The sequence below is a fragment of the Schistocerca gregaria genome, chromosome X (assembly GCF_023897955.1).
Source record: "Schistocerca gregaria isolate iqSchGreg1 chromosome X, iqSchGreg1.2, whole genome shotgun sequence".
Classification (NCBI taxonomy): domain Eukaryota; kingdom Metazoa; phylum Arthropoda; class Insecta; order Orthoptera; family Acrididae; genus Schistocerca; species Schistocerca gregaria.
Window position 1 is genome coordinate 753,305,627 of NC_064931.1, and position 13,833 is coordinate 753,319,459.

The window sequence follows — 13,833 nt, forward strand, 5'->3', positions numbered from 1 at the left end:
CATAAGCTAGGTCTCAAATCTAATAATAAGTCTAAAGTTAGACACAAGACTTATAATCCAATACATTTCTGATTTTCCCATTTTGTTTTTTTAAAAAAATATCAATTTTTCCTTCTAAATTTGGAAACTGTTTCTACTATTCAGGAACAATGGAAGATTAGGGTTTAATGTCCGTTGACATCAAGGTCATAAGGGACAGAGCACAAGCTCGGAATATTTCAAGGACAGGGAAGGAAATCGTCCATGCCCTTCCAAAGGAGCCATCCCAGCATTGCCTGGAGCAATTCAGGGAAATCACAGAAAACCTAAATCAGGATCACAGGGCGCAGATTCGAACTGCTGTCTTCTTGAATTCGAGCCCTGTGTGCTGATCACTACACCACCTCAATTGGTCTGTTTCTACACACTCCATTTTGCAGTGCAGTTGAGGTGTTTAGCAGCAGACAGACAAATAATCAAGAATGAACTAGTAGCTAAGCCTGTGGACAATATCCTTCCTCACAAGAAAAAAATTGCAGACTAGCGAGATATCAGCCACACCAATAATTCCAAGCGAAAGTTTGGGCCATACTCCTGACAGTATTCAGTTATGAACTTTAGAAATTACAGCTTTTAAATTTTGCATGCACCATTTGTCACTCGCTCCACCCCCATACAGCCACTTAATGCCCAAGGGTGAAGTACTGTGCAGTGGAGTGAGTAAGAGGTTTGTAAAATACTTTTTGGACACTGGTAACATGCTTTGTTCATTGTGTCAAAGTATGTGGTTTCTAACCCACAGCTAGTACCAGGGATTTCTTTGCTTTGCACATTGTTATGTTGTGATTCACAAATGCGGTACAAATCAATGAAAGGAATTAGTGTGTCAGTAAAGATGTAGCATAACATTATTTAATTATTAATATTGCTGTTGTGTGTTACTTTCTTTGGATTTTAAAGCTGGCACTGTTAAAATGAAGTTCATTTGCAAAAGATCCACTATTCTTCGTTTCATAATAATTCTTCAGTTGCTTAGATTTATTCATTTTGATTTTGAAGAATATGTATAGCAGCAGAATGTCAATACAAGAAGATCATTAAAGTAATATTAAAAGTATATGTCTGGGAGATCGATGTATTACACACTCATATTACTTACTGTTTTTCGTGTAAAATAATGAGTGTTATTGAACAAGATGTCAAAATATGTTGGGCAGATGTATCTGTCTCCCCAATCCTCTGCCCTAGCCTTCAGTAGCCCACGAATATGAGATCTCTGGTTGTCACTCCAATGTACAGTACTTCACGCTCAGACATTAGGGGGCTGAAGTGGTGTAGAGTGAGTGACAAATATACGGTGTGCATGAAATTTAAAAGCTGTACCTTTAAAAGACTGTAAATGCATACTATCATAATTATGGCCCAAATGTTCATGTGGAATTGACCGGTAGGGCCGATATCTTGCATGTGTGCATTTTTCACCTTAAAATATTAAGTAGATCTGGTGATGTATTCGGGTCAGAAAGAGCTCACAGCACCCCCCCCCCACCCCCACCCGCCCACCCACCACCACCTTCTCCACCCCCCCCCCCCCCCACACACACACAGTTACATTGTCCCAGCAGTGTGGCCTGACTGGACTTAGTTGAGCTGTAGGTATAGAAGAGATCTGAGTCACAAACAATGTGGAAATAGAAATTGTAATCAGAAATAAATGGAATTTGATCATATGAACAATTAGGGCAGCACATGGAGACTTGAAAGTGAGAAGACACATCAGTCTTATCTAACAAAATAAATAAATAAATATAGAAATTAATCACTTACTGAACTGGCATGTGTTTCCCAAATATGGCCTCTTGCAAATACATTTGAAGTCTTGCCAAAGGTCTGTACACTGACCTTCGTTGTGACATCGATTGGGATTGCACTGAGGCTCTCTAGGACACCCAACCTGTACATGTTGTAACATTTGATTAGCCAGATCCTGCTGTGGGTCTACCCACACCTCATTGATCATGACATCCTCCATACAACCAATGAAGAACGATGGTGTGTGGGTCAAAAGTTTTATTGGTACAACAGTTCCACCCAAATATGTGGCAGAAAAACTTGTGTGGGAAGAATTAGAATTTTCATTGAGTGTAATGGGATAAATTGTTTGTTCTTCATTAGCAGCCAATACCAGATGAGTTGTGTTGATAGCCACAAACACCTAAAATGAAAGACCAGCATAAAATGAGTAACACAGAACAACATTCCGTAACATTAATACTAATAAAACAACTATAAGAACAACAATAATCATTGTATTATACATGTAATTGTAAAGTTAACAGAAACAATAAAATTTATTATTTTTTAGTAATCAACTTACAACAAAATTAAAAAACTTAAATAAGAAGCACATAAAACAAACCTTTTGCCATTTGCTATCATTTAAATCAGATCCAATAAAAACACCCTCCCATTTATTAAGGAGGCTGGAGTGTAGATTTAAACGTCCTTCTGTAAGTTCAAGAACATAGAATGTCAACCCCATGCCAAATGCCAGTAGACCATTTGGTAATGTTGTCTTAAAACGAAACTGAATATCATAGCCTTCATCACGACTTGTATTCAGCATCATATATGCAGTGCCATTCATAGACATTGTAGTTATCTGCAAGATCAGAAGCAGGGATCAAGTTAATTTATGAGATTAATGAATTATACTCTATCTAGATAAAATATGTATTATAAAATATCCATAATCATTATCAAATCTTTTCACGTATATAAATGTCTAATATTTGTCTCACAAAGGGTGACACAGAACTTTGGTTGACAACATACAGGGACTCTTGCCTCAGAATAATTTATAAGTAAACAAAAGCAATTAGTCTTATGACCTTATATGAAATAGGAGCATGAAACAGATATATAATGAACACAAGGTAGACTTGCTGTGATACAGTCTTCTTCTATTTGCTGGTTCAGTAACTTCCATGGCAAAACATACTTATACTGATGCCCAAGATGGTTGCTGATATAAAAAGGTGGGAGTGTCAACCAAATACACCTGGAAACCACTACACAGTCCCCACAACAGCTCTCAATGTTGCAGCAGCAGTCTCACCAGGCAGATAAATCTAATTAAAAATTAATTTGATTGCTAAGAAAACCATCACCATTCAGTATCACGCCTGATGTGAGTGGAAAGATAATCTGAAATATGGTGGTATAATCATTAGTTCATTGGGCTTTTCTCATCCAACTCTTTCACCAGAACTAACAAATAATTTTCCAAATAAAAAATTAAACAACCAAATTAACAGGTATGCATGTATTTTTATCTAAAGGAACTTCCAAAAATGGAAATAATAATAAGAGTAAAGCCAAGAAAGAAAAACTTATGTAATTCTGATCACTGAATATACTCTAGAATCTATCATAAATTCAGTTATACAAGGATTTTACAACTTTAACTTAACAACACCTGCTTTTTGTGTGCATGTTATTAATGTCAAATGTTACCTGCTATGTTAATCTCTGCAGGCAATGGATTTATTCTGATATGAGTCTCCCAGTTAGCTAACAAACAGCCTCATCAGAATCTTCATGCCCTAAAGGTGCTCTACTAATTGCATTCATTAAGTGAAGCAGTGTAGGGTTCTGATCCCATTTCTTAAACTGAAATATTTTCATGTAACTGTCAGAGGAACATTGCACATATTATGCATTAACACACATTTAATAGAAAGTATAAACTGCTTTATAAAGTCTGCTGGTTTTCTACCTCATACTCCTACACAAATGTTTGCCTTCCTTAAAGTGTCTTAACAACACTGCATGAAAGGCACCTGTCTACTGGCCAAACTCTTGTTACCCTTAAACATGTATAGATTTTCCTCCTCAGCCCCAAGCCTGTTATAAATGTAACCTGCATACACATCTATCCACAATCACTGTTTCAGTCCCACAACTTACAGCACCTACTCGAAACGGAAAGGCTTATGACTAAGCAAAACTTATTAGTCATGTGACTTGTGTAAAGTTATAACACTGCAATACATTACAAAAAGTCACTGAAAATTAATTAGTGGACACAAACCACTTGCACAGTAAACTGTTGCAATACTGTAGCAAACAAAAGATATGATTTAGTTGATTTAGGAAATTCTGGCCTCACTACTCACATCTCATTTACAGACACAACATTGAAACTTCCTCAAAATTTCAAGCTCTTCCCATGTCATTAACCTTCCACATGAGTCACAGAATAAATTTCACCCCTTCTTGTCAGTTTTACTCTTAACAAGAAAAGAAGAAGGTAGGAGATTAGGGTTTAACAGTTCATTAACATGAAAGTCATCACAGATGAAGCATAAGACCAATTAGGACAATGTTCTTTTACAAAAGAAGTATTAAACTTTTATTACAAGGACTTTGTGGCTGACATTCCAGCAAGCCGAATGGTAGAGGCCAGATGTCAGTTGACTACAGTAGTTTCTCAGGCTCCAAGTGTTCAACTGTCGTTCCTATTTTATAGGATTATGCAGAACTTTGGCAGGTGAGCAGATTAACTTGAGGTGCGAGGCAGGGAACCAAACATGGAGCAATTTATCCATTACATGTGTACCTTCATAAAAATATTTAATGTAAGTAAAACAATACTTCATCTATTCCTGATTTTAGTCGTCTGGTCATAAATTTTCTGTTTGTATAAAAAATTGAAAACCACATTTTCACATGTGCATTTCTTCTACATCTACATCTACATCCATACTCCGCAAGCCACCTGACGGTGTGTGGCGGAGGGTACCCTGAGTACCTCTATCGATTCTCCCTTCTATTCCAGTCTCGTATTGTACTTGGAAAGAAGGATTGTCAGTATGCTTCTGTGTGGGCTCTCATCTCTCTGATTTTATCCTCATGGTCTCTTCGCGAGATATACGTAGGAGGGAGCAATATACTGCTTGACTCTTCGGTGAAGGTATGTTCTCGAAACTTTAACAAAAGCCCGTACCGGGCTACTGAGCATCTCTCCTGCAGAGTCTTCCACTGGAGTTTATTTATCATCTCCGTAACGCTTTCGCGATTACTAAATGATCCTGTAACAAAGCGCGCTGCTCTCCGTTGGATCTTCTCTATCTCTTCTATCAACCCTATCTGGTGCGGATCCCACACTGCTGAGCAGTATTCAAGCAGTGGGCTAACAAGCGTACTGTAACCTACTTCTTTGTTGTCTGATTGAATTTCCTTAGGATTCTTCCAATGAATCTCAGTCTGGCATCTGCTTTACCGACGCTCAACTTTATATGATCATTCCATTTTAAATCACTCCTAATGCGTACTCCCAGATAATTTGTGGAATTAACTGCTTCCAGTTGCTGACCTGCTATTTTGTAGCTAAATGATAAGGGACCTATCTTTCTATGTATTCGCATCACATTACACTTGTCTACATTGAGATTCAATTGCCATTCCGTGCACCATGCGTCAATTTGCTGCAGATCCTCCTGCATTTCAGTACAATTTTCCATTGTTGCAACCTCTCGATACACCACAGCATCATCTGCAAAAAGCCTCAGTGAACTTCCGATGTCATCCACCAGGTCATTTATGTATATTGTGAATAGCAACGGTCCTATGACACTCCCCTGTTGCACACCTGAAATCACTCTTACTTCGGAAGACTTCTCTCCATTGAGAATGACATGTTGCATTCTGTTATCTAGGAACTCCTCAATCCAATCACACAATTGATCTGATAGTCCGTATGCTCTTACTTTGTTCATTAAACGACTGTGGGGAACTGTGTCAAACGCCTTGCGGAAGTCAAGAAACACGGCATCTACCTGTGAACCCGTGTCTAAGGCCCTCTGAGTCTCGTGGACGAATAGCGCGAGCTGGGTTTCACACGACCGTCTTTTTCAAAACCCATGCTGATTCCTACAGAGTAGATTTCTAGTCTCCAGAAAAGACATTATACTCGAGCATAATACGTGTTCCAAAATTCTACAACTGATCGACGTTAGAGATATAGGTCTATAGTTCTGCACATCTGTTCGACATCCCTTCTTGAAAATGAGGATGACCTGTGCCCTTTTCCAATCCTTTGGAACGCTTCGCTCTTCTAGAGACCTACGGTACACCGCTGCAAGAAGGGGGGCAAGTTCCTTCGCGTACTCTGTGTAAAATCGAACTGGTATCCCATCAGGACCAGCGGCCTTTCCTCTTTTGAGCGATTTTAATTGTTTCTCTATCCCTCTGTCGTCTATTTCGATATCTACCATTTTGTCAACTGTGCGACAATCTAGAGAAGGAAGCACAGTGCAGTCTTCCTCTGTGAAACAGCTTTGGAAGAAGACATTTAGTATTTCGGCCTTTAGTCTGTCATCCTCTGTTTCAGTACCATTTTGGTCACACAGTGTCTGGACATATTTTTTTAATCCACCTACCGCTTTGACATAAGACCAAAATTTCTTAGGATTTTCTGCCAAGTCAGTACATAGAACTTTACTTTCGAATTCATTGAAAGCCTCTCGCATAGCCCTCCGCACACTACATTTCGCTTCGCGTAATTTTTGGATGTCTGCAAGGCTTTGGCTATGTTTATGTTTGCTGTGACGTTCCCTTTGCTTCCGCAGCAGTTTTCTAACTTAGTTGTTGTACCACGGTGGCTCCTTCCCATCTCTTACGATCTTGCTTGGCACATACTCATCTAACGCATATTGTACGATGGTTTTGAACTTTGTCCACTGATCCTCAACACTATCTGTACTTGAGATAAAGCTTTTGTGTTGAGCCGTCAGGTACTCTGTAATGTGCTTTTTGTCACTTTTGCTAAAAAGAAAAATCTTCCTACCTTTTTTAATATTTCTATTTACGGCTGAAATCATCGATGCAGTAACCGCTTTATGATCGCTGATTCCCTGTTCTGCATTAACTGATTCAAATAGTTCGGGTCTGTTTGTCACCAGAAGGTCTAATATGTTATCGCCATGAGTCGGTTCTCGGTTTAACTGCTCAAGGTAGTTTTCAGATAAAGCACTTAAAAATATTTCACTGGATTCTTTGTCCCTGCCACCCATTATGAATATCTTTATCCTCTTACGCCACAGATAGAAAATGAATAGGTTAAAAAAAGTAAAGCTGGCATCATACCAGTGATTTACTAGGCATAGTGCTGTTGGAGTTCATATGCCATTGCCTTCCTCTGACCTTTGCACAGATTTACCTAGGAAGTTATACTTGGTTTACATTTAACATGGACTCAAAATCACAGAGCAACTCGGCATTCTTCACATTAACAAACATTGACAGAAATGAAAGAAGTGATAAGTGACAAATATCATACAAGTGGCCAGGGACCAAACCCTGGACCCATAGATGCAGAGTCTGGCACATGACCGTTGAGAAACTGCACTACACAATGAATTGTCTTTATTGTTCATAGTTGTTATGAAGTTTCAAAATTAAGAATCCTACTGCACTTAATCCAGATAGTTACCATCTGGTTCACTTTAAATCATATGTTTCCAGATACGAAACATAGCAAACATATTGAAATTGTTTTTAAAATTGGAATGAGAGCCACATTTTGTTCCAATGTGAAGTAAATACCTTTTGTATTGTAGTGGTATGGTGTTCTAAATTGGACTCATAGCTGTTCTTGCACATAAAGCTGAATTCGTTGATGTGTTCTGTGTTGGTGTCAGGATAAAAATTGACATTTACTTTGTATTAACAGATACTTTCATTTCATTTAGGAGTCAATTATAGACAGACTACTGCACATGCAGTGGCTTATTTATCTAAATGCTGAGTAACTGAAGTCATATCACAGCTGATATTTCATAATCAACATACACAACAGAAATGAGCAGAATTCCCATATACGAGTTTCTGAAAGAATGACTTCACAATGAAGAGTGTTCAGTAACAACTGAAGTTCTAATGATTAAGCTGTGCTTCAACATGCACACTGATGAAGTAAGAACACTACTGAAAAGACAGGAGACAGATTTTATTATTAGTTTTCCATTCAGTTCACTATGTTGGGTCTGCCAAGAACAGCCGCTATAGTTACTATGAAATTTCATAATCTGTTTGAGACACTGAAGTGAGGTATTTGGAAAATTTGGGGTGGGTGTTTTGCTATTCAGTTAATACTGATGGTAATTTAATTTACCGAGATGGAAAAGCAATGATAGTCCCTCCTCTCTCCTCTTTGATCCTTGCACCTTTTAAATAACAGTTGACAATTCAAAAGCTCATAGAAATAGAAGTACAGTGAATCAGCAATATTTACAGTAATGTTTCTACCAAAAAAAGGAGGAGACTGTCCTAAATATGTTACTGAAGTCAACGTGCACAATGTAATTCCATTTCCATTTCCAGCCCAACTGGTCTGAACTATTCTTCCACATAGAAACTATGAATAACTGGATCTTATGCCTTGGCAGAAAATCATGTTTGCCTCCATTTTGCTGACTAACTGGCTAAAAGTAGGGTCTTAGGGTTCTGAGATTGCCACCACATCCCTGGCATTTTAATGCATAGAACTTTCACTGGCTCAACTAGAGGGTAGGCAACAAACAACAATAAATATATACACTGGCACTAGAAGTAAGAATGACACAGAAAATTGTAAATCTAACTTCCTCATCATAGTAGTACAACATTTTGAGATGAACAAAGGAAGTAAAGAAGTGCAGGAGAAAATATGTGTAGTAGAAAATAACAATAACTGTTTTACAAAATTTTGGCAGCAGTTGAAGTGGCCACACAGGTAAAAGTGAACATGACTCAGATAAAATTCACAAGTATCTTCACATGGCATAGCATGTTTTACAAAAATTTCAGTTTTTTTGTACCAACAATTATTTTTATACTTTATTAGGTAATTTATCCCTTTGCAACACTTACTGTGCATAAACTAACACACATCTTATAGCTTATTCTATAAACTGCACTGGCTAAAGATCAATTTTGATGTTGTTGTTGTTATTGTCTTCAGTCCTTAGACCAGTTTGATGCAGCTCACACACTAGTTCATTCTGCTGAAGCCTCTTCAAGTCAGCATGAATACTGCAACCTACATCTATTTGAATCTGCTTACAATACTCAAGCCTTGGTCTCCTGCTACAGTTTTCACCCCCACACTTCCTTCCATTATAAAATTAATGATTCCTTGATGTATCAGGATGTGTACTATCAAAACATCCTTTATTTGAGTAAAACTGTGCTACAAATTTCTTTCATTACCAATTTGATTCAGTACCTCTTCATTAGTTATCCAATATATCCACTACACTCCATACAAATGCCTTCAGAAAAGACATCTTAATGTTTAATGTCAGCAGGCGTAAAAGTATTTATTTCTTCTCCCTGAATTTTATTCCCCAAAATTTTCTTTTTTTTCCCTTTACTGTCTGTTCGATGTAAAGAATAAACAATATTGGGGAGCAGCTGAACCCTGCCATACTACCTTCTCAATTACTGTTTCCCTTTCATGTCCTTAAATTCTCACAAGTACAGTCTGATTTCTGTATAAGTTGCAAATAACTTTTTGCTCTCTGTATTTTATTGCTGGTACCTTCAGACTTTTCAGCACCAACCTTCTTTAGGATTGTAGTTATTATAGTCTTCTTGAAGTCTGAGAGTATTTTGCCTCTTTCGTATGTATCTTGCACACCAGATGGAATAGTTTTGACACAGCTGGCTCTTCCAATAATCTGAAGGAATGTTGTCTTACTATAGGACCTTGTTTCAACTTATGTCTTTCAGTGCTCTGACAAATTCTTCTTGCAGTATTGTATCTTCCTTCTACTAATGAAGGAATGTTGTCTACTCTAGGATCTTGTTTTCAATTAAAGTCCTTCAATGCTCGGACAAATCCTCCCTTCTACTACTTCTCCTTCTATAATGCTGCCTTAAGTTTGTTTTCTTTGTCCAGGCCCTCTATATATTTCTTCCAAGTCTCAGTTCTGCCGTTCTTTGCTTAGTACTGGCTTGCCATCTAAGTTTTTAATATTCACACAAGTGCTTTTATTTTCTCCGAAGGCCTCTAATTTTCCTATAGGTGGCAACCATCTTTTACCTCATCACGCATGCTTTTAGAGGTTTCCAGTTAATGTCTAGCCATTCCTGGTTTGCCATTTCACACTTTCCATTAATCTCATTTTTTTAAATGTATGTATTCCCTTCTTCCTCCTAAATTTGCTGCATTTTTATATTTTCTCTTTTTGTCAAAGAAATTCAATATCTCTTGTGTTACCTACAGATTTCTACTAGGCCCAGTCGATCCTCTGCTGCCTTCACTATTCCAAATGTGTTGCCACAACCACGATAGGGTAAGACTTCATCACCACTTTTCTGTCCACTCCCGATATGAACGCACAGTCCATAAAGAGAGCGAAGTTGTTGAAATCAGAACACCAAATGAAAGCCAATAACATGAATGAGGAAGTCCACATATAAAGCAGGGTCAAAATTCACTAAGCATAACGGCGTGATCGATAGTAGCTCACGCAACAGAACTGTACTAGACTCAATCACAGCTGCCTGCCTGCCCCTGTTGCTGCAAGCAGCTCAGCCCATGTGACCTGCCATGCACACTCCTGGTGGCAATCGTCGACCACAAGCTATAGTGCCACAGTCATGATCAATATCAGCCATTGGTGGGCATACTAAACCTGGAATTGGCCATCTGGTGGCACAGATAATTTGACTGTGAATACAAACTGTTGCCAGTGTCACATCAGCCTTCCAGTTTGTTTGCAGAGCATGATGCAAACATATATATATATAACATATTGTTGTTTATGGATCTAGGTATGTATCTGTTTGGATGAAAGTTTCAATGGTTAACAGGTTTAAAGGCCACTGTTATTCAATGCTTAAGAAACTATCAGCAAAGATGGTTGTGTGTGTATCCATTTCCATTGTCTACTTATTGACACAAATCTATCACTGCTGACTGAGTTATATAACCTCACTATTATCACTGAGTGCACAGCTTTCGTTGCAATGCTTAGTGAACACAGATTATCAGTCATTACTGGCTGTTATTGAACTACATATACTGCGTGTTCACAGTAAATAGTCTGAACTTTTTTCCCTCACTCTGCTGCTAACTGTTTATGAAATACTTTTAAATTTTTTATGTCTCACTGCTGATTCTTTTAAACCCAACTTCACCAATGGAAAAAGTTATTTTGAACTTCAGTGTGGGAGTAGTGCAGTTACATATTTGTTTACAATATTTTGAGAAACACTGGATCTCATTTTCTCCCTCCATCAGTTAATGGAGAAATATTGGGAAAAAGGAAAGGACTTGATAGCAGTATTCGTGGATTTGGGAAAAGCATATGACAGTACACCAAGGGATAAAATATGGGAATATAATGTTCCCGATTCATTAATTTAAAAAGTCCAGATGCTGTATGATGGTTGTGAGTTCAGTGTACAAGTAAGGTGTGGAATCAAAATGGTTTAAAGCAAAGAGAGGTATTCAGCATGGCAGTTCACTCTCCCCTTTACTCTTCATTACACTTATGGACACAATTATGAAAGAAATCAAGGAAGAAGAAAATGAAGATCTCAATCAGAATGAGATTTTCACTCTGCAGCGGAGTGTGCGCTGATAAGAAACTTCCTGGCAGATTAAAACTGTGTGACCGACCGAGACTCGAACTCTGGACCTTTGCCTTTCGCGGGCAAGTGCTCTACCATCTGAGCTACCGAAGCACGACTCACGCCCGGTACTCACAGCTTTACTTCTGCCAGTACCTCGTCTCCTACCTTCCAAACTTTACAGAAGCTCTTCTGCGATCCTTGCAGAACTAGCACTCCTGAAAGAAAGGATATTGCAGAGACATGGCTTAGCCACAGCCTGGGGGATGTTTCCAGAATGAGATTTTCACTCTGCAGCGGAGTGTGCGCTGATATGAAACTTCCTGGCAGATTAAAACTGTGTGCCCGACCGAGACTCGAACTCGGGACCGGGCGTCAGTCGTGCTTCGGTAGCTCAGATAGTAGAGCACTTGCCCGCGAAAGGCAAAGGTCCCGAGTTCGAGTCTCGGTCGGGTACACAGTTTGAATCTGCCAGGAAGTTTCATATCAGTGCACACTACGCTGCAGAGTGAAAATCTCATTCTGGAAACATCCCCCAGGCTGTGGCTAAGCCATGTCTCCGCAATATCCTTTCTTTCAGGAGTGCTAGTTCTGCAAGGATCGCAGAAGAGCTTCTGTAAAGTTTTGAAAGTAGGAGACGAGGTACTGGCAGAAGTAAAGCTGTGAGTACCGGACGTGAGTCGTGCTTCGTTAGCTCAGATGGTAGAGCACTTGCCCGCGAAAGGTAAAGGTCCCGAGTTCGAGTCTCGGTCGGGCACACAGTTTTAATCTGCCAGGAAGTTTCATATCAGCGCACACTCCACTGCAGAGTGAAAATCTCATTCTGGAAACATCCCCCAGGCTGTGGCTAAGTCATGTCTCCGCAATATCCTTTCTTTCAGGAGTGCTAGTCCTGCAAGGATCGCAGAAGAGCTTCTGTAAAGTTTGGAAGGTAGGAGACGAGGTACTGGCAGAAGTAAAGCTGTGAGTACCGGGCGTGAGTCGTGCTTCGGTAGCTCAGATGGTAGAGCACTTGCCCGTGAAAGGCAAAGGTCCCAAGTTCGAGTCTCGGTCGGGCACACAGTTTTAATCTGCCAGGAAGTTTCATATCAGCGCACACTCCGCTGCAGAGTGAAAATCTCATTCTGGAAACATCCCCCAGGCTGTGGCTAAGCCATGTCTCCGCAATATCCTTTCTTTCAGGAGTGCTAGTTCTGCAAGGATCGCAGAAGAGCTTCTGTAAAGTTTGGAAGGTAGGAGACGAGGTACTGGCAGAAGTAAAGCTGTGAGTACCGGGCGTGAGTCGTGCTTCGGTAACTCAGATGGTAGAGCACTTTCCCGCGAAAGGCAAAGGTCCCGAGTTCGAGTCTCGGTCGGGCACACAGTTTTAATCTGCCAGGAAGTTTCAAGATCTCAATGCTTTTGTTTTTGCTGATGACATCGCCACTTGGGGAGAGACAGAAAAAGAGGATCAAGGAAGACTAGATTACTGAAACACAAAATTTTAAAAAATAAAGTTAAGTGTGAGTAGGAACAAGACAGTGGCAACGGAGATTAGCAGGACATCCACACCTTGTCACATCATACTGGAGGGGGAGAAGGTTGAATGTGTGAAAAGCTTCAATTATCTGGGTAGCATCATATCATGCGATGGAAGTTCCAAAGTAGAAGTCTTAAACAGAATAACAAAAGGATATAGCTTCTTCCACCAGGTACAAAATCTGCTCTGGGGCAAGGAAGTTCCTGAAAGAGCCAAACAGACCATGTATGAGACATATCTCTTGCCAATCATGATGTATAGTCCAAAGGCCAGTGTCATAAATAAGAGAGAAGATAGTCAAATACAAGCACATGAAATGAAGTTCCTTAGGTCAGCTCCACAAAAAACTAGGAGAGAGAGAGTACAGGATGATTATGTATGGAGAGACCTGCAGATGACATTGACTTCAGAGGAGGGAATGAGTGCTTTGAGATTGAAGTGGTTCGGTCATGTGAAGCAAATGCACCCGACTATAACTCCACACCAGTATTTGGAGATGGAGGTACTGGAAGAAGACCAACTGGGCAGGCTAGAAAGAGATGGACAGACCAGGTTAAGGAAGATCTCAAGAGGAGAGGAGTAACATGGGATGTAGTGGAGAGAGAAAGCTATACCAGGACAGAAACCAATGGAGGCATATCATTCACAAAGTTTCTACCTGGCTCGCTGAAAGGAAATCCTGATGATGATGATGATGATGATGATGATGATGA

General features: G+C 39.5%; 1 protein-coding gene across 1 annotated transcript in view; it reads right to left on the reverse strand.

Moving 5' to 3' along the window:
* Nucleotides 1-13,833, reverse strand: part of LOC126297680 (protein crumbs) — a 355,128-nt gene that overhangs the window by 90,855 nt on the left and 250,440 nt on the right. The window contains exons 19-20 of the mRNA XM_049988790.1: nt 2,399-2,641; nt 1,807-2,194 (exon numbers count right to left, since the gene is read on the reverse strand). Of these exons, the coding sequence (XP_049844747.1) occupies nt 1,807-2,194; nt 2,399-2,641 (631 nt within the window). The remainder of the gene's footprint in view (nt 1-1,806; nt 2,195-2,398; nt 2,642-13,833) is intronic.